The 20,741-nt window shown below is 39.0% G+C and overlaps 1 protein-coding gene and 2 long non-coding RNA genes across 13 annotated transcripts in view; 2 read left to right on the forward strand and 1 right to left on the reverse strand.

Moving 5' to 3' along the window:
- The window catches only part of LOC148380051 (uncharacterized), a 67,509-nt gene extending 50,623 nt beyond the window's left edge, over positions 1-16,886 (forward strand). For 5 of the 8 annotated variants that reach the window (XR_015854791.1, XR_015854790.1, XR_015854789.1 and 2 more), the window contains one exon: positions 14,122-16,087. This is a non-coding gene — a long non-coding RNA (uncharacterized LOC148380051). Of the gene's footprint in view, positions 1-14,121; positions 16,088-16,120; positions 16,221-16,514 lie in introns of those variants that run through there. The other 3 variants (XR_015854792.1, XR_015854793.1, XR_015854788.1) reach the window with 1 other exon arrangement.
- Positions 2,895-3,872, reverse strand: LOC148380055 (uncharacterized). Its single transcript, XR_015854798.1, has 3 exons — positions 3,648-3,872; positions 3,466-3,536; positions 2,895-3,209 (listed from the first exon to the last, which is right to left on the reverse strand). It is a non-coding gene; the product is annotated as an uncharacterized LOC148380055 (long non-coding RNA).
- Positions 16,887-19,277: 2,391 nt separating the features above from the next.
- The window catches only part of csmd2 (CUB and Sushi multiple domains 2), a 126,895-nt gene continuing 125,431 nt past the window's right edge, over positions 19,278-20,741 (forward strand). For 3 of the 4 annotated variants that reach the window (XM_088364401.1, XM_088364402.1, XM_088364403.1), the window contains exon 1: positions 19,278-20,089. In XM_088364401.1, the coding sequence (XP_088220527.1) occupies positions 19,954-20,089 (136 nt within the window). In that variant the 5' untranslated portion in view covers positions 19,278-19,953. The remainder of the gene's footprint in view (positions 20,090-20,741) is intronic. The other variant, XM_088364400.1, reaches the window with a different exon arrangement.

Raw genomic sequence — 20,741 nt, forward strand, 5'->3', positions numbered from 1 at the left:
GTCCTTTTCAAACTCGGCTTTGTCCTTCCTAAAATTGGATTGTCCACTTCCTTTCAATCTTTCAGCAGCTATCTCGCTTAAAATGGGAAGGCTGTATTTATTCTAGAATTTCGTAGTAACTCTCCAGTGTCGGGCCAAATAGAGATCTAAAAAAATAATGCTGACTCAGATGCTCTGAAGCAGCAGTGTTCGTGTAAGAAGCATGAAATGGCAATAAAGCCGCTGCCCCTAAAAGAGCCATTAAGGCACAGACTGATCATGCATTCCTTTTATCAAAATGAAATTAAAAGAACTAGTTACAAACCTTTGTAAAAAAAAATAATAATAAAAATGTCAGCCATCTTTCAAAGTACCTGCCTACATCATTAAATATTACTACAGGAGTGAGTTGACTATGAGGACAAGAGAGTAGATGGGAACTTTATAATTTTCCAACATTTGAACTTGCTACTTTCTATTTAAAGAACTAACAATGCAACAAAAATGATTTTCCCTTTTAGAAGTCAAGAAGGTGGAAAAATTGTCATTTCCACGCTCAATGTATCGGCGGCGATTAATACGTCCATTAGCGGGACCGTTATATTTATCATCAGACAGGAGTCAAAGTGAGAAGAAATAAAAACATTAATTTACTCAATTACCATTCCGTTGTGAGATTACAATGGTTAAATTTACTCGTGACGCCACTGCAAACACGTTTTGATTGCTTACCCCGACTCGTTTCTCTCCTCGACACCCGCCCCGGCACATTTTCTCTCTCTCTCATCTTATTATGCAAAGGCCAAGCTGCAGAATTAGCAAGGTAATAGATGTGATCCGCTTGCTAACCTCATCCAGCAGCCATGCACGGAATACCAACAAGGGTCTTTAACACAAGTGAGCAGCATATTGCCGTGCAGACCTCGCCATCATCGGGTGAACGTGCATGTGTGTGTGTGTAGCGTGCAAACATCTGTTGCGTTTTTGGAGGGAAATTAGCTTATGGGATTGGGACATATAAAACTGATTAAACAGAAGCAAATGGAACTGTTCACTCACAAATGCAATCTCACCAAAGTGAAAAAAAAAATGCTGACAAAGAAATGTTTATGAAGCACGAATTGGTTCAAATTTGTGATGAGTCAATCTGTCCATTATTTTTTTTTTCTTGTGATGAATACAAATAACAAAAAATAAATGAACAGTCCTACTTTGAAACATGAAAAATGTTTTAAAAACCAAAATTATGCAAATTGATTCCCGACTTGTCGGAGTTCAGTGAGCCGTCTCAATTTGGGTTAAAATGATGAATCCAGTTTGTTCCTGGTCAAAATAGGACTGTGTGTGAATCTGGATTCTATTTTTGGAATTGGATCCTGTTTGTTCCTTTTCAAAATAGGACTGTGGGTGAATCCTGATCCCATTTTTGGAATTGGTGTAGTGGCTTTCACACCTTGACATCTGATTTATAAAAAAAAAAAAAAAAAAAGGGGATTTTTATTTTTAGACTTGTGCAAACTATCACAGTGAGATGTCAGATCTATTCTGACAAGTGCTTTTTTTTTTCCTCCCCACAAAATATTTTGACACCGGTGCCAACTCTGCTCAGGACCTTTGCAGCAGTGCCGTGCAGCTTTGTGAACCTCACTCGAATGGAGGAACATTAAAAAATGGAGATAAAGGCTTCAAGATTCCATTTGGACGCATATTTTTATGACAACTAGCATTTTTTTCCCCAATTTATCAGTGAATAATGCATGGATATAAATGACAAAAGGCAAAATGAGGACATGAGTTTAGAAGAAGATATAAAATAATAATCATAATTGAAGTTGCTCCCATGATGAAGGTCCACCGAGTGCCATTTTAGTTATTACAGTTTTACCTTCCCTCTTCTACCGAGGCCTTTAGATCAAGAACAGATATTTAAAAAATAACTATATGTCACAAAGCTCTCCTGATATTTCACTTTTTTTTTTTTTGCTCTTCTCAAATTATTGCTCAGTGTCTTAACATTAAATCCCATTAAAAGCTGAGAAAACCGCAGTGTACCGAACCTGCGTGTTACTATCTTGAGATGAGTGAAAGCTGGCAGGGTGACTTTCTGCATGACGAGGCTTTGTGCAGCCATTGTTGCTTTCGGAGGAGGCACAGAAGTGATATGAGGACAAGCCAGGGGAGAATAAGTCAGGTGGTGGGCGGTATGCGGCGGTGCTCTCTATATGAAACGAAAAAATAATAACTCCTCATCCATGCAAAATAATATACCATATTTTCGGGACTATAAGGCACACCGAAAAACCTACAATTTTCTCAAAAGCCGCCTTATAGTCCGGTGCGCCTTATATATGGACCAAATTCCTAAATTTAAACTGGCCCGAAGAATTGTGTCATGAAATCAATCATAAGTGGCCCGCTGAAGACTATGAATCATGAATCAAAAAGACTATGGATCATTATTTTGTGATTATAAAGTAATTTGTTGCATCTGAAGTTGAAATAAAGATAAAATGGAGAATGATTTGATTTGGATTAAAAATCTGACGTGATGCATTCATGGTGCGCCTTATGGTCCGGTGAGCCTTATATAAGGACAAAGTTTTAAAATGAGCCATTCACTGAAAGTGCTCCTTATAGTCCGGTGCGCCTTATAGTCTGGAAAATACGGTACCTTGATTTTACAAGTGATGCTTTTTGGTGTCTTCACATATTTTGGTGACCTATAAGAAGCTCATCATTATATGTCCACTATTGTTTCAAGTGCGACCCAACACAATGTGATGAATAGTGCAGCAAAACTGTTGATTAATTGGCGCAGTGTGTCACAAAGAAAAAAACTGCAGACACAGCGAGTTTTTTTTTATTTTGTAAAGGGCAAACAAGCACGTACGCACGTGCACGTTTGGCACGCCACAGGAGCTTCCCGAGAAGGACAGATGCCCTTATTCAGCATCACTTAACAGGCCATGTGTGAAGGGCCTCACATTTAACATCCCCACCTTGTCTCTCAGCCTATCCAAAGTTGTTTATCTTCCGGGCTTGATAAAGTGAAGGGTTTGTGACCGTGGGCGCGTGTGCGTGCACAGGCACGCGTGTGTGTGTGAGAACGAATGTGTCACAAGCAATCAGTTGAAACATTTCCCAGAGTCTCAAACCAGATCAATTGACCTTCCAAAGGACAAATGAATAATGGTGGCTGATATAGAACTGGGAAGATGACTTGGGTGGATCTGTGGGAAAAAATAAATAATTATAAGCGCAACCTGAAAGATGATATTGGAGAGTTTACCAATTTTCAAATTGTCCAAATTGTATTGATATTTGTCGCCTTAAAATTAGCATTTTTTTTGTAGCAGTGATGTTGCTATCATAAAAGCTAGAATTGGGATAATCGTTTTTTTTTTTTTTAAATAACAGACAGACACAAGTTTCAATTAAATCAACCACTTTTGTAAAATAAAATATAAAAACAGAGTAGCTGCGTACCTTTTTGCTCACACTTGACAAGCATGTGGCGGACAAAGCGGTCCACTTTTTCTCTGAGTGCTCCTTCTCGTCTAAAAGCACAAACAGATGGACTCCAACGCCAGTCACAGAATTTCACCCTAAATTTTTAATTTTAATCAACTTTTCCATCCATCCCCCAGAAAAAAAACACATTTATTTACCTTGAACAATTTCTGCAAGTAAATAGTTCTCCGACTTCATTTCAAGGCGTATTTGAAGTGGCGCCGTATGCTGCTTTTGTTCAAAAATGATGTTTGTCTTCTTGTCTTTTGTTGAGCAATCTCTTTGTGTTGCCTGAGCAGCTCATGTTTGTTAAATATACCCATTCTTTTGTTGCCAGATGACCAAAAGTGATTTCTAAAGCATACACGCACAAAGCAGCAGGAGCTTGCTGCACAGTGGCGACCGGCAGCCAGCTGACTTTTTTATAGATGGAGGAGACTCGCTCACTTTTCCAAAATTATTGTTAACAGGTTCTATTTTTTAGCTGTGGGGAAAAAAAAAAAAATAGACAAAATATATTTTTTAAATTCCAAGGAATTATATCCACATGCAATTAAAGGACATTAAGCAACTAGATTTATATCAAAACTATCAAGTGATAAAACTAAAGTACAACTTTAAAGGGCTTGATTTTAGAGCCAGCCTGTCGTTAAAAAAACGACAACAAAAAAAGTTGTAACTCTGATTAAAATCCCCAAACCCAAATGTACATTAATCTAACAATATTAAGCCCAATAAAGCATATTAAGCATCCTTTTTTACAAGTCAGACACGTTTTATGATATTGTTCTTTTTACAACTCACTCTTTTATAAGGAAATCAGGGACGTGTTGGTCACAAATTATGTCAACCTGCTTCCCCTTGAAATAGAAGCTGCTTGTTCTGTATAGATAAAACTAAAGTAGAAACCCACAATTTATCTGTTCCACTGAAAGCCAGACTTTTTTTTTTTTGAATACTCTGGGGAATGTAAACTTTAGCAGACATTTTCTTCTGCCTATCAGGGGCACGTCAGTGTGACAGCAGTCGGACTTGGAGATGTCCTTCTCCACAGCAATGCCCTCTAGCCCCTCCTCCGGGACTGAGGAGTGTTTCCGAGAGGAGATGAATGCTATAATCTCTGGGCTAGCCTGGGGTCTCCAAAAAAACAGATAGAAGATGGAACGAGAGAGCGAGAATAGTCTTAGAGGTCGGAGGAGTTTTTAATCGGATGTGTGTTGTGATGCATGATCAAATCTACAAATTACACTGTCGTTTTTTTTCTTTTTTATATTTTGGCAAACATGCATTTTGTATTGAATATTAAATGATGACATACCATATTTATTTTTATTTTTTTATTATAAAGCAGACCGGATTCTGTCTGAATGAACAAAAGCACACGGTCAATTTTAAACATAATAAATAAGTAAATATAAATAAAATAAAAAAATAATAAAAATGACATTACATATTCCCCACACCAAAATTAGTTCTTGTTTGGATCTGAAAATTTTGAAATAAATTAGTAAAGTCGATTGTTCCAATTAAAGAATGGTGGTAAAGTTACACAACATTCAACCCAACTTAAAAGAGGAAAAAAACTTTTTATGCGAAGAAAGTAAAAGTAAAATACAGCAGGCTAAGTCCTTTTATCATTGTTTTTGGTCATAGTTTGTTGCGTAACCAAACACAGGGATAACATTTCATCCTTGAAATTAATTCTTCCCACCCACATCTTCTCTGTTTCTCGCTGTTTCTCATCAATTCTATGAAAACATCTCGGAAAATGTGTCTGCTAACAATCTAACAATGCCCTTTTTCTCTCCGCCTCTCTGCCCCGCGGCCCTTCCCCGCATGTTTCGACATTTCCCAGCGCTGCTTGATGTATATCTGGCCTTTTGATGTTGTCACTGCTTGTCCCGAAGCCAGAGGCCCAATTAAAACTAACAATCCCTGCGGTACTCCGCCACTCCCTCCACCAGATGACTTTTTTTTCTCTCTTTTACTGCACGTTGCTTCAGCCTGGACTTTTTTTTTGTCCCCTTACCTTTCCAACAGCATATTTTCCTTTCTGACACTCTTCATCTATCGAGGTTTCGTCCATCTTAGCCCATGTGACCCCCAAACACATTTAGGTTAAAAATTCATTTGAATTGTGATCCATTGTTTCTTCTTGAGGTCAAAGGTTAAACCTTTATGGGCCGGGATTTTCTCTCTTGCCCCGCCTTCCACAGCAAAACAAATAAGTGCCAATTTGAAAACAACAATCACTGACTGCAGGTTCCAAAGCAGATGAGGAAAGAGCAGCAGGTCTTCTTCCATCCATCGGGTTCTGACCTGCTCGCCGCACTTTTCTGTTTAATAATGCATGGGAATTGGTGACCTCCATGACTCTTCCTGACAGCCATGCTGCTGTATCTGGAAAAATCACTTGTACCGTGTCTTGAATTCGGATAGAGAAGGTCAACGTGCCTGCCAGCCGACATGCAAATGTGTAGATATGCGCTATTGATTATGTAAAAGTGTGTCGGGGATAGACGGCACGAATATGTCTTGAGTTTGTGCTCTACTAACATTTTTTGCCAAATAACTGGCAGTATTGGCAGCTTTTAATAACTCACAAATCTGTACGTGTGTGGTCAGACAACACTGACCTCGGATTTTCCATCTGACCATATCTCAGCATTGTTCCCACAACTAGCAGAGCTCTAAAAAGAAAATCTACAACTGCCTTTAATGAATTGCCAATATCCCCCGCACCTAAACAGAGGTGTCACTGATATTTCATTTTTAATGGATTTTGGAAAGGCGCCTGCCTGGCTCTGTAGTATTTGGCTAACCCCAGCGAAGATTTGCGACACAATGTGACTGGAATCGCAATTGGTACCCTTGAACAAAAAACCTCTTTCAAAGTTTCACTTATCATTTTTCATTTCATTACACGGCCTGCACATCCAAATTTTAAACGAACTTGGTTTATGGAAGTCAGCCGGCTTTCACGTCTTGATGTCTTTACTGTGCAGAACAACCACAATCGCATTCGCTATTTATCACCCCAAAAGTTCCAATTTAGGCTCATATTTTCTTTTACAGTTTGATTCTACCTTCATTAATTATTTTTTTTTGTCTTTTGACTTGAATTACAAAATGAAAATGAACTGCCACAATACTACTACTACTACAACTACTACTACTACTACTACTAATAAAAAATAATTAATAAAAAATAAAATAAAAATAATAATAATGCTAAAATAATAATAATACATTTTATTTATAACACACTTTACATTTGACACCAAATCTCAAAGAACTACAGTGCAATCAAGACTTGAGAAAAAGCTTATAGATGTCAGAGCACTACAATTATTTTGGGGCACTCTCCGCACAGGGGACTCGAAACTGCACCTGTAAGGATCTCTGTTGTCAGATGGTGTGTGATTTGTCTAATTTCCCAAGATGTCAACCTCAAAGCTCCGCAGAGGAGGTTTATACACCTCCTTCAGTTGACATGGCAACTGTCACTGTACTTCGACGAACTTGCAATATAACATTCTTGTCAGGCGTGCACTGAAACAAATTGTGGATTCATTCATGTATGTAAATTATTGTTGTTACCAAACAACGCAAAATATGTTCTTGCTACTTTGTTTGACAGGGTGGTAATAGCACGGGCGTGTTCTAACATAAAAATATTTTGATATAGCAGCCACTGCATCAAAATCATGTAAGCATACAGTCTTGGCTCATTTGCACAACCTCCCTTTTTGTTCCATTACTCATCAGTGAAGCTTTGAAATCCTGAGGTGAGAGATAGAAGAGGAAAAAAAAAACATCTTTTGATGCTGTTGCTAAACTTCAAAGCTTTGCATTTAATCGACCTTGAAGTAATAAGGAGCAGAATTGTTGATCCCGACATCATTTTTTTTTTATATGACGAGGTCCAGTGTAAGTTTGGAGTCATGCGGCGAGCTTACGGTTCGCCATGATGAAAGCGAAAAAAAAAAAAACATCTTGACGCAAATCAAAGTTCTATACATGCAGAATAGATGTTGTTCTGTACATATAGAATCATTAAAGCGTGTATGGACTTGTGTGGCCGTGATGGTCTGAAAGTGCATCCACATATTGAAGTAACTTTAGTGTCACTAATGAACCTTGAGGCGCTACGACGTGAGCGAGCGTCGAGTTCATTGTGTGCGATCTGACGTTATACGAGAGGTCACGTCTGTAAGTAACAGAAAAGATTCTGCATGTGAGGTAGCAACGCCTGGCATGGCCCATGGGCGCTAAGGAGGCTGTGCGATGGCGATAACGCCGGCCTCTATTGTGCTCCAGTTAATCAAGTCAACTCCGAGGCGAACGGCGAGGTCAAGGAGAGGTCTCGTCCTCTCAGGGAGCTTTGCGCAACGATTGAAATCGCTGTTGAATTTCATGCCCACCGCCACTTCTTTTTTATCTTTTATTTCCTGCATATTGGTAGAAAACAGCAATGGCGTGACGTTGGATACAGTGGATGTCAAAAGTCTACACACCCCTGTCATGTCTTTTATGATAGGCGGTTCAACCATGTCACAGTTCAAGAATTATATAACGTCTATTCCATTGGTTATAAAATCTTTTAATTCATTCAGTCATTTTCCTCAGACATTTAATTACCGTATTTTCCGCGCTATCGGATTATAAGACACACCTTCAATGGATGACCCATTTTAAAACTTTGTCCATATATAAGGCGCACCGGATTATAAGGCGCACTTTCAATGAATGGCCTATTTTAAAACTTTGTCCATATATATAAGATATATATATTTGGCCCGCGGGGCGGACTTTGGACACGCCTGATGTAGTGGGTCAATATTGGTCCATATATAAGGCGCACCTGATTATAAGACACACTGTCGGCTTTTGAGAAAATTGGAGGTGTTTAGGTGCGCCTTATAGTGCGGAAAATACGGTAGTTTGACTACGCCCATTGGTTTGAATGAGGGCAACCTCAACAATGTACCGAGCATATTTAGGTGGTATTTAATAATAGTCAATTAAATGTCTCCTTTGTGACGCTTTGATTGAAGTGTGGGAACAAACTTGGTGCACACTATGAAGGATAAAGCATTATGTCAAAACTGCTTGTTTGTGTCAGGACACATTAAAGCAGTCGTTAGCGTGTAAGGCTCGCGCGTCTGTTGTGCGCTAAGCTAAAATTATACCCAACAGCTGCGTGTATGTGCAGCGGGCCAAGAAGTGCACTTTTCTTAAGTCAAAGTGACACACTGAATGTCACCACGGCTGGTTATCGCGAAGCAACATCGTCACCCTTTCCTTGCAGGGATTTATTTGAGTGGCATCGTATTTGCAATCCTTTTACAATCTCGCCGCACAAACATTTCATTTACATAATGTGCGAATAGCCACTTGCTAACGGTAGGTGGACGTGTTTCGGAAATTACACGCAGGAGAATTTTTTTTTTTTAATTTGCGTCACTAATTTCCTGTGATCTTTTTATCCCTACTAATGTTTATTAGTGGGATGTCTACATTGTTGCTCTCTGCAGCCAGTCAAGCTCTATTGGCACGCCATTTTTCTTTTCTCTCTCTGATGCACCATCAACCCCCTACGCCCTCACTTTAATCTCCCCGTTGCCATGTCGCCTCTATTTTTCTCACCTGATTTCATTGCCTCCATCCTACGCCTTTTTTTTTTTTACCTTTCCCCTCATTAGTATAATATCCATGATCTGCACAGCAAAGGAACACGGGGAAAATTTAACCGGTGACCAATTAATGCGGCTGACCCGCTGCGCCAAACTTTGCCCTTGACCAGAGTTGCACAAACAAAAGCAGATGGAGACGAGATGTTAACGATGTAATGCACGGCGATGACCGTTTCGTCTCCGAGCTTAGCAGACGTGCGTTGGATGGAAGTCGCAGAGCCACCAGCGTTGCATTAGCGAGCTGACAAAGATCATTTAGGTCTGCTGGTGATGAAAGGACTGCGGAGCCCCATCCCACTGAGCTTCATGAAAACGTTGTGACAACGCAGAGTGATCCACTTAAGAGGTGCATAGTGCCCCTCCGGGGGGTGGTGGCCCTCTTTGGTCACTCTCTCAGCCGTCGTGAATGTGAGCGGCACACTAAACACTCGAGCTGTGCTCCTCAAGGCTTCTATGGCGGACATGGTGAGGTTGAGAGATCAGCAGATGAGGCGTGAATTTCATTTCATGTGTGTTCTTATGAACGAATGATAGACTTGAAAATGTGATTTTTATTCAAATGGCAAACCTCAGCATACTGTTTTTTACTGGACAATTGCCAAATAAATATTGCGCTACGGGTAAATGAGTCATGTATGCTAAGTGCTTCCATCTACATACTGTACTGTTTGCCACTCAATCCACCGAAGTGTTTATGGAGGGAAACATCCCACCCATTGTCATTAAATATATCTCGCTCTGTATTAATTGGCTTCAGGGTTATAACAGCTGAACATCTACAGAGAAGACGATTCTTGCCGCTGCTTTTCCCTCAGCTTCCATCCACTTTGTAGCACAGGCTTTCAACCCCCTCATTTTATTCTCGTTGATTCATCTCCCCAGTAGAGTCTCGGTTCTATCTGCGTCTTTGTGTTTACACTCTGCATGTACAGTAGCGTACAGTTTTGCATATTGAGCATTTTTGTGTGGGTGTTACACTGCAACCATGGAAAAGCATTTGCACTTTCCTTCCTGATACACCTCAGCGGACACCTCATTAGGTACACAGTGAGGTTGCACCATCTTCAGGGAATGGGAATGTTAATGACTATTTATACGACCACCAAAGGGTTTATCCCTGGAGGGTGATCTCCTTTACATCAATGTTCATCCTGGCCTTCTTAATCTTCTTCTATTCTCACTCTGAGAGTCCCGATTCGTCTTGGCCCTTTACCTTCGCACTCCTCACCGAGCAGTATTTTTAATTTAATTTAATTTAATTTTATTTTATTTTATTTTATTTTATACTCTTGTTGACTTACTGTATCATTTTCAGACGCTATTGAGAAGCAGCAACCACTTTAAATATTTTGTTTGGAGTCGGCCATCTACAATTCTGTTTATATTAAAGACAATTTTAAATTACTGATTTATTTCAGATAGCACTAGAAATCCAAATCTTCAAACCCCCAACGTTGCTTGTCAGTGTGTAAAGCCTGAGGAAATTCAAACATTTCTTCCCCAACTTATTTACCCTTTAATTAATAATGATGTTTTTCTTTTTTCTTTCGCTCTACAACTAGCTTAAGCACGACTGCAAATGTCACTTTATCGTATTGTGCCTAAGGTCAATGTACCCAAGAAGTTTTTTTTAGTTTGAGAGGAAGCAAAGGAGCACTTTGCTCACTCCCAATGAGACTACTCAGTTTGTGCAAATGGGAAGAATTTATTTGATTTTTACTTTCGTAAGGTGATAAAATATCTACGATGCAGGAGACTGCAGTCAAAAAAAAAACAGGCACTTATGGAAGCCATTATTTGAAAAATAGTCAAATTTTGTACAATATTATACTTATGACATTCATGGATGGTAATTACTTTCCTAATGATATATAATTATAATAATTCCATATCATTAACTCTAACGACTAGTCAAAAATGCAAATTTGATAGCGCTGACTTAGGCACCAGTAGTACTATAAATAGATGTACAGGCCCTTTACTCACATTTCAAGTGTAACTAATTAGCGCTTCAAGCATATTGTAATTTGCAATTGAATATATCTTGCTTTTATTGAAAGGGCAGGCATGACAGATTTGAATTGATTCCAATGATTTGCTTAAAGGGCAGGAATTAGAAACCAAGTTTTCTGTTTAAGCTATTAGCATGTAAGCTGCCATTCAAACGCCAAAGTATTTTTTTTTTACATATATAAATTGTTTTGCAGGAGAGAAATGTAGATTAGGCCAGTGTGACAGTCCCTTTGTGCTTCAAAATGTCAACGATGAACATAATTAAATGCCAAGTTTATTTCGAATATAATACAGTACAAGGCACCTCGACACCCACAACAAGAAACTAATCTCGCAGGGTGTCTGCAAAGTTTTAAAACCTGTGAACGGCATTATTTATGCTGACTCACGCCATATCTACACTTTAAATTTTTATAGAGGATACTATGCTTCCTTTACGAGCGGCCATATTTGAAAATGATAGCCACGCCACAAAAAATGGAATAACAGATAAATGCTACAACAGATTTTATTCGTCACGTCGAAATGTCGTCACAATAAAAATATCGGAAAAATGTTGCGCCCGTCTACTTTTACGGAACAAAATAAAATATCTCCATGATGTAAATCCCTCAATTTGTCTCAAGTACTTTGACTAATTAGATATTTGCTTTATGCATCGTTTAGATAATTAACTGCTAACACGTGAGTATTTGTCAACATGTAATCGCTACAATGGAGTGAAAAATTGACTCTGAGCTCGATACATAAGAGTGCCTTTGCAAATGGCGCTAATTACGGGGCATTATGCCATTAAGTGACTGCGCTCTTCAAAAAAACCTTTCAGCCTCGCTAAAAACGTGCCATTGTTTTGAGTCCTGGTTAGTTTGCGACATCATGAAGGCATGACCCCAAATGAGTAAAAAAATCAGGTTGAATATCGTACACGGTTGTCTCCGACGTAAGTACGTTGACATCTGTTAATTGAGCGTGAAGCGACCGATCCCGTGTGATCACAACCATCACGGGCCTCTATTAAATGAAATCTGACGTTCCCCTTTTCACTTTGTGAGTTAATTGAATTGAAACAGCGCTTTCTCATGAGAATTTAAAGTCATACACAAAAGATGAATTGGATTTTAAATGTACTATTTGGCAGCAACATGAGTTAATGATATTTTTTATTACCGTATTTTCCGCACTAAGAAACACCGGAATATAAGGCGCACCTTCAATGAATGGGCCATTTTAAAACTTTGTTCATATATAAGAATTATACGGTTGGCCCGCTTGCCGGACTTTGGACACGTGTGCTGTAGTGGCTCAATATTGGTCCATATATAAGGCACACCTGATTATAAGGCGCACTGTTGGCTTTTGAGAAAATTGGAGGTTTTTAGGTGCGCATTATAGTGCGGAAATACGGCATATATTATTATTATATTTTCTGTTCTCGCCAGCCCTGTTGCTTAAAGTAACGAACTATTTGACATTCTCTTGAAGTTATAATGTTTACTTTTGTCTTTGATTCACTTTGGTGCAAACAAGACTTGCAGCTCCTGTCATTCAACACCAAACCCCTTAAGCATTTTATTTTTCAAATAGTTTCTATTTTTCGAAACTACCAACATAAAGCGAATCCTTTCACAGTTTATTGCAAGTCACCATCTTTTTTTTTTTTGTTTTTATATAGAATGAGGCAAGCTAATGAGATCCACTTTATCTTCAATTCTGACCCAATGTCCCATCCTCCACATAAATAAGATGAAGAAAAGGCAGTTTGAGTTTTCTAATTTCACTCAAATTAGGTTTAATGTTCAACCCAGCGTGAATCTAGGCCTCTATTGGATCAATGACCTCCGAGCCTGGGTAATCTGTGGCGTTGATGGCTCCACCTCATTGATCATTATGCCAGCATTAACTAATCAAACCCAAATGCGGTAAACAAACAAGCAAAAAGAGACATACCCAAAAGTTTGGTCCTTCAGGAAAAGAGGCAAAATGATGCCAAGAAAAATATATGAACTGAAATCCTCTTTGGAAGAGAATATCAAATCATAAGATTGCTCAATATTTCACTGGCTTGATGAAATATGCATTGTAGCCCAGAATGGAGAAGGAAGGGAAAAAATGCAATGATTTGGATGCATAATGTATGAGAGAGGTCCGTTGGCAAAAAAAAAAAATGACACTGCACTGTTGAATAATCACTATTCCATTGCCACTGCAGCACAGTGAGATGCCATCACTTGTGCATTTTTTTATGACTTTTATTAATTTGTTTGTTTATATTAATTTTTTAAATACTTTTATTATTTTCATTATTTTTATCAGATGTTGGTGAATGTACTGAGACCATTTTGCAAGAATTCTGTGTAATTTTCAGGGCTAAAACCACATTTTGAAAATATTTAAAATTAGAATTTAACATTGTTTTCACAGGTGCATTTTTTTATGACTTATTTTTTTATTTCATTTTCATTTACTTTCATTATTTTTATTAGATGTTGGTGAATGTACTGAGACCATTTTGCAATAATTCTGTGTAATTTTCAGGACTAAAACCATATTTGGAAAATATTTAAAATTAAAATTTAACATTTTTTTTCACAGGTGCATTTTTCATGACTTTTATTATTTATTTATTTGTTTATGTTTATTATTAATTTTTATTTCTTTATTACTTTCATTTTTTTTATTAGATGTTGGGGAATTTTGAAATAATTCTGTGTAATTTTAAGGCTAAAACCACATTTGGAAAATATTTAGAATTAGAATGTAACATTGTTTTTTACGCTATGTGCAGGGAAGGAGCGTAATTTGATGTAGCAGGTCTATCCTAGGGCGAGGCCGTGTTCCGGGACGGGTTTCCTTCCCGAGTACTATTCAATGTTTTACTAGGGTGACTCTTCACTGTCTGATTTCAACTCTGCTTCTCCCACAGAGCTGGATGAATGAACTTGTCTTGTCGTTGCTTCCTGGAGGTTGGAGCCACCCGGATAAACTGCCGCAGGACCGGTAAGGTGAGCTTCCCGCTGCTCGCGCAGTCAGCCCTCCCCTCTAGGCAACTAAACGGGAACATCTTTTCAAGTGACCTTTTGATAAGTCGAAAATATTGCAGTGATGAGGCATTGGCCGACATGTTAACCTTCAAATTCACGCGAAAGACTCAATCCGGTCTGGAAACACGCAAACTTCTGAGTGGGGAAATCATTTCGTGCTAGCTCTGATATTTTTTCTGCATATATTTTGTGATCTGTGTGACATTAACGGAACTGAGATGTGCCTCATTGACATTCATGTATTCATTTGATGTCACACTGTCAAAAAATTTGAAAACACTTGAGGGTAAAGGCAGGCAGAGAAGTGCGAGAAATGAAAGGATGGCGGATTATTGATTGATTATCCTCACCGATGCCAATTCGCTTTGTAGTGTTATCCTGCAGCCACTTGTGCACATGTCTGTGGGAGTGATTAGCTCAATGTGTACACTCTTGTGAGTCCCTCCCTGCCTGCGGTGTGTGTTTGTGCGTGGATGACAGAGTAAGAAAAAGCTCATAAATATCCATGTGTGTGTGCATGGCAACACAACACTGCATGCTGCATCACTGACATTCAAATAAAACATAATACATGTGGAAAAATATTATTCTTTTACAGTGTCACTTTTATAGATGGTGAAAAATAGGACTAGCCTGTTTGCACTTACTCAATATGAGTTAAAAACAATTTTGTTTTTTGTGTGTATGCTGTTGTAAATTGTTTATTGCATCATCGTTAGCGCTTTTTATTTAGCAGCTCTCATTTGAGATAAGCACTGTGACCAAAAGGCCAATGCAAGGGCACTGCGTGAAAGAGTTGAAAAGAAGGTCAGATGGTTTTTAAAAACACCTCCACCTTTTTAACCCATGTTGTGTTCCCAAAGTGGCACTGCTGAACCACACAATGTTGCAATATTCAGCCAAACACAAATCGGCACGGTGCAATCTGAACCAAACATTCACCCTGGCGGACGTTTTTGATTCATCTCCGGCCCTGATACCCGTGGCACCACGGTTCTAAGGAGAAACTGCCTAGTTGCTATATTATTCCTTATTATTATGCTCATTGATATTCTCCTCAGTTCCGAGTCAATGATGAAAAGTAAGTACAAGTTCTGTACTCGTATTCCGCAGCGATGCAGTAATGGTGCGTATGTTCATTTATGAGTCGTTTTAGTCCGCTAGCATTGGTCCAGAACAGTCATTAATATGCGTATATGATAAAGAAATGTTATTTGCTATTTGCATATTGTAATCACCCAAGGATCTAATGATTGTATAAAATCTGTTATTATTATTATTATTATTTCTGTGCATCAATGGCTATAAGAAATTCAGTCAATGAGTAAGTCATGAATTGGCACCCCCCAGCAAATTGGGGGACCAAATTAGACACACAGACAAAAAATGTTTTTCAAGGGTGATTAAGGAGCTTTTTATAATCTGGAAATTGCAGTACAATACATTTTGTACAATTTAATGCTTTGGTTTGAAAAGTCATACTTTTACTAAAATTGCCCCTTTTCACATGTCCGTAAGCACTATGAGTCAGAATCATCATAAGAGAGTCACGTCTGCATTCGGCGATTATTTTTTCATAAAATGATTAAGTACTTTCACTTTAAGGGATGCTTCAAAAATAACAAATTAAGGTCTTGCGCTGTATTTGATGTCTTGCTCTTATTTTGTATCTTGATGTGAAACCTTGAAGTGGTGCTCTTTTTGAGAAAACTTTGTCAAATCCTTTTTACTTGTGGGAGAGGATTAAATTACACCGGCACAATGGAGGTGAAGAGGCCTTTTCTTCAAATGTTTGGGGAGGATAGAAAAGACTTTGGATAAGCATCAAGACCAATGGCGATGCATATTACGAATCATCTTTTCCTCAACTCTGGATGGCAGAGAACTTTCTTCAACCCAACCAGGACAAAGCTGAAATTTGACTTATCGGTCCCGAGTCCCGGAATGGGGAAACTCAATGTCTTCAAATCCTTCAACACAGGTGAAATAAGTTTAATTTTGCTCCATAGATTAAAAATATAACAACATAGCCTCTTCTTCACACTTTAATGCGTCATTTTGCTTAAATGTGTATTTTTTAGAATCATAACTGAATTCAGGAGCATGTCTTTTTAATTTAATTTAATTTAATATAATTTAATTCAACACCTATAGTTGCAGTTTACTGACTAATAATTATGAAGGGGAAAATATTATTTTGTGATGAATGTATCATACAAGATTTTGAACTACTCCTTGCTCACTCCATGATTTCCCATCTCCATTTCTCATGCAGGAAGAAGAATGTGGAAAAAACCAACATGTGTGGCGTTAAGGGAATACAATGATGGAGACCAAACCGACTGAGTGGGAGGAGAAGTGAAGAATGATCCCCGATCGTCCTTGTCTTATGAGGGGAATCCATCAAGAGTGACACAAGGACAAATAACATTTGTGCAGCACATGTGAGACTTACATTTAGCATGACTTTTTTTTCCCTTTTCTTCCAGAAATAGTTGAATCTCATATAATAAATTGTATTATAGACAAATAGCACTTAGGTGCATATTGCGAGTTATTGGAGTAAAAATAAGAACCAGTGGAAGATTGAGTCCCATCTGCACACTCACAAAAGTGAAAGTCACACATTGGAAGAGGCTGTAAAATTAATGTGAATGTGAATTTATGATCATGGATTGAAAGGATTACAAGATTGTCTCACAAAGCCATGTTTAAAAAATACAAAATAAAATAATATATTTAATATATAATATAATTCAATAGTTAATATATTTTTTTATTAGAAATTACTGTCACTTTGTATTTCAACTTCTGTAGACAAGATATCAACATTGAATTATTTTAGATTACATTTTTTGTCCAAAATACCTTTTACCTATGTAAACCGCACCGGACTATAAGATGCAGGGTTCAAAATTTGAGAAAAAAGTCACAGCTTATAGTCCGAAATTTACGGTACTCTCTTTCACAAATAGACATCATATGCTAAATCTTGGAATTAAGTGTGTTTGACGGGCCGGGTTCTAATTTGTAAGTGAGGGCAAGAAGAGATTAAATAAAGGATTAAAAGTGTACAAGTGATTGAACATTGAAAAGAGCCAGAAGGAGGAGACAAAAAAGTACAAGTAAGTAATTTGCCCGCGGAACAAAACTGTGGAAATCAATGCTTAGCTAGTTTAAAAGACAAGCGAGTGTCGATGAGGTGTAGTTTGAAGGTATTTCTTTGGTAAATTGCACAAGAGCTTGGACAGAAGCAACCCCGATGAATAAATGAAGAGAAAAATCTCCCTCAAGAAAGAAAAAAAATGCAGTCGGTAAAATCCATTTGCGAAAATTGCTTCCGCAAAACACCTACGCTGCACTATCATGAAAAAGTATCCTAACGCCAATTGTCATCCTGTCACCCCTAGTGCGGGGTGGTGTGTTGTACTTACGTCATCACTTGCTACTATCTCAACCGTTTCTATTATGGAAGCATTTTAGATATGAGCCCAAAAACTCAAACCCAGCCAAAACATCTTTAACTCTTGGCAGGTTGCTCAGTGGCAATGCATGACAACTAATTCCCTCAAACAGATTATGTTAATTTGTGCAGTAAAATTCTCTCAGCTTGTATCAAAAAATCTAGCAGCTGCTATTTTTTTTTTCTCTATTGAAATATTAATGTGACATTTGAACAGGCCTTAGGCATTTGAAGGCTTGTGCCTAGATTCATATATTTCTGCTCGAAACTATTGATCCAACTATTAATCGTACAAACTCAAAACCGATCTCGATGGGTTTTTTTTTATCGTAAGATTGACGCAATCGGTTACTATTAAGTTAAAAATATTCAAGGTAAATTTATTGTTTGATAGAGGATCCAGGTTTACGTATTTTTTCATCACCTCTTAAAAAAAAAAAATCACAATGTAAGAAAGTGTGAGAAGACGTCAGTGTTTAATTCGAGTTTAAGTCAGTAACATCGATATCCAAGATCAACATACGCAAACATCAACATGGAGTCATTTGCCACATGCTCGAGACCAAACCGACCTATGTAGCCTAGCAACAGCGCAGAGCCTACTGAAGAGAGATGAATGTCAAGAGGGAGATATTTAGTCCGTCTCTGCCACTTAGTCATTCCCACAAACAGACGTCAGAAGGAACATCGGTTTACATGCGCAAGTTTAATTTCTCCACTCATGAGCGTTTTGGCATTAGCCAAAGTAGCAACACCCTTATCGGTACTTTTTTTTTGGCAGAGGACCCGTCCCCGATAGCGAGCGACTAAAATACAGTGACAAATAAATTTCACCTTCCTCTGTTCAATACGATCCACCGCCATGGGCCTTTTTTTTTTGTACAAAATGTCCCCTAATATTTTCCTGTCACCATCTTAGCCATAAATAAATACTTTACAATACAGGCAGTGTTGCTCTAAAACTTTCCCACATTTCACGCCTCTACCCTATGCATCGTCAATGATCGTAACGATCATCAATACATCTTGTGTGAGCAACGCAAGAAGTTGCAAAGTTGAAATCCCCGTCTTGTGCGAGTGTTTATGATCACTGAGGTTAGAGGCCGTTGCACATTTCATTATCCTCCACGGCGCATTGCGGAAAACTAATCATAGCAGCCATATGCAAGAGGTGCAAATGACATTCAGTTTCACCAATGGACGTTCCGGACTATTAAACAGCAATTTCACAATTAGGCGTGAACACGTCTATGTTAAAATGACTTCCATTCCGCTGAGTGAATGATACATTGGTCATAGTTGAAGCCGTTGATGTCGATAATCAATTATTATTGATGAAACAGAATTATTATCCGAATAGCAAAAAAGGGCTAATTTGATAAATACTAGAAATATTTTACAGCAAATTCTGTGTTTGTGTGTGTTTCTCATTTAGGTCCAAATAACCAATAGAATGATTATTTACCTCCATTATACTGTTGCTTGTAAACTATTTTATATTACAATAGGGAGTCCACGTGGATTGGCACTGAGAGGAGAGAGGGCAACAGTAAGTGAGGAAGAGAGAGGGAGAGAGAGAGAGCGAGAGGAGAGAGAAGCTCTGCAGTCTGATCTTGGCGTCACACAGAGCTGAGGCAACGCTGTCAGACGCCACGTTGACCATCCTGGGAATAACTCCAATTTTTCCTCCATACATCAAGATTCCGTCATTTCCGCACACAGATGCTGGGTGGAGAACTTTCGGGTTTTATTCTGCCCTTCCCGGATCACATGCTCCCATCGGCTCATTTGTATGTGAACCTAGTTTAAGGTGGATTATCATGCCTGCAATTGGTGACTGTCTGGATGGAGATTTAGGAGCCGCGCGGCAAGCCGGTGGAGGAACGTTTTGCTTTTGACGTGCGTCGTGCCTCTCCGCGGAGCAGCCGAGCGATTGGCGTGATTTTTTTTTTTTTTTACACGCGTGCGGAGTCGACGAGCTCCCACTTGCAGCGTATCATTTTGGCTTGGAGACCCCCCCCCCTACTCTTCCACACACAACCCCTCCCCTTCCCCACACTCTCTTCTCCCCAGGTGTGAAATTTATACCAAGCAGACTCGGTGCCTGCAAGACATGGTTCATACCAGCTGCCAGATCCGAGCCTCCTCCATGCATTGGGATTTTTCTCAGCACCCACACCGAGTGAATCACCCTTTTCTGACCATCTGAGAACTATCCATACAGTGTAGACCCGGCGGAGGAAGCTTTGCCATGGACACCGCTTTGAGCCGGGACGGGGCAACGGGACCCACGGAATGCCAGATTTGGATTTTGAAAGGGGGAGCCGGTCGGTGGAGCAGGGTGATGCTTGTGCTCTACATGTGGCTTCTGAGCGCGTCAGTAAAGGGTGAGTCCCCGGCGAAGAGCTCAAGTCAAATGCGGCAGGCTTACACACACACATTGCAACCGCTGACTGAATGCAAATCAGCACCTTCATTAAGACGCATGAAGATGCGCCTTGTGAGGTTTGCCACTATAATGGGAGATGATTGCTGCATCAAGGGCTTTTCACACTACAGGGGTGTTTTGTATATCAGCGATGTCATATATTAGACCGATTCGGAAAAAAAAATGTGTTGGGTTTATATAAAGGAGTTGGCTGCTGCTGCTGTGTCTATTTTGGTAACTGTTGAATTGCAACAAGAGCCCCCCTCTCTCACAGTGAGAAGTGAAGATGTAGGAACTTGAAAAAGGAGTAAATTTGACTGTCCCCCCCCCAAAAAAAAAAAAAATCAAAGCAAAGCTGCAGTGGGAGGGGGGGTGTCCTAAAAAAGAGTGCAAGCAGGCGTTCAGCATCCATAAGTGCATGTGCGCAGAGAGAGGGGGGGGGGGGGGTCTTTCTTTGAATCCTCCTTCGCCTTCCGACGTCAGAAGATCTCCCCCACTTGTTTTCCCCCTCTTACGCATTAATTTCGTATGCAGTCTTGTAGCCAATCATTCAACAGATTTTGTTTTTAAATTATATACCATGTTTCTTGGCTCAGATTTACAGAAACATC

This window comes from Syngnathus floridae, chromosome 21, assembly GCF_059516105.1.
Source record: "Syngnathus floridae isolate MCC-2025c chromosome 21, RoL_Sflo_1.0, whole genome shotgun sequence".
NCBI classification, from domain to species: domain Eukaryota; kingdom Metazoa; phylum Chordata; class Actinopteri; order Syngnathiformes; family Syngnathidae; genus Syngnathus; species Syngnathus floridae.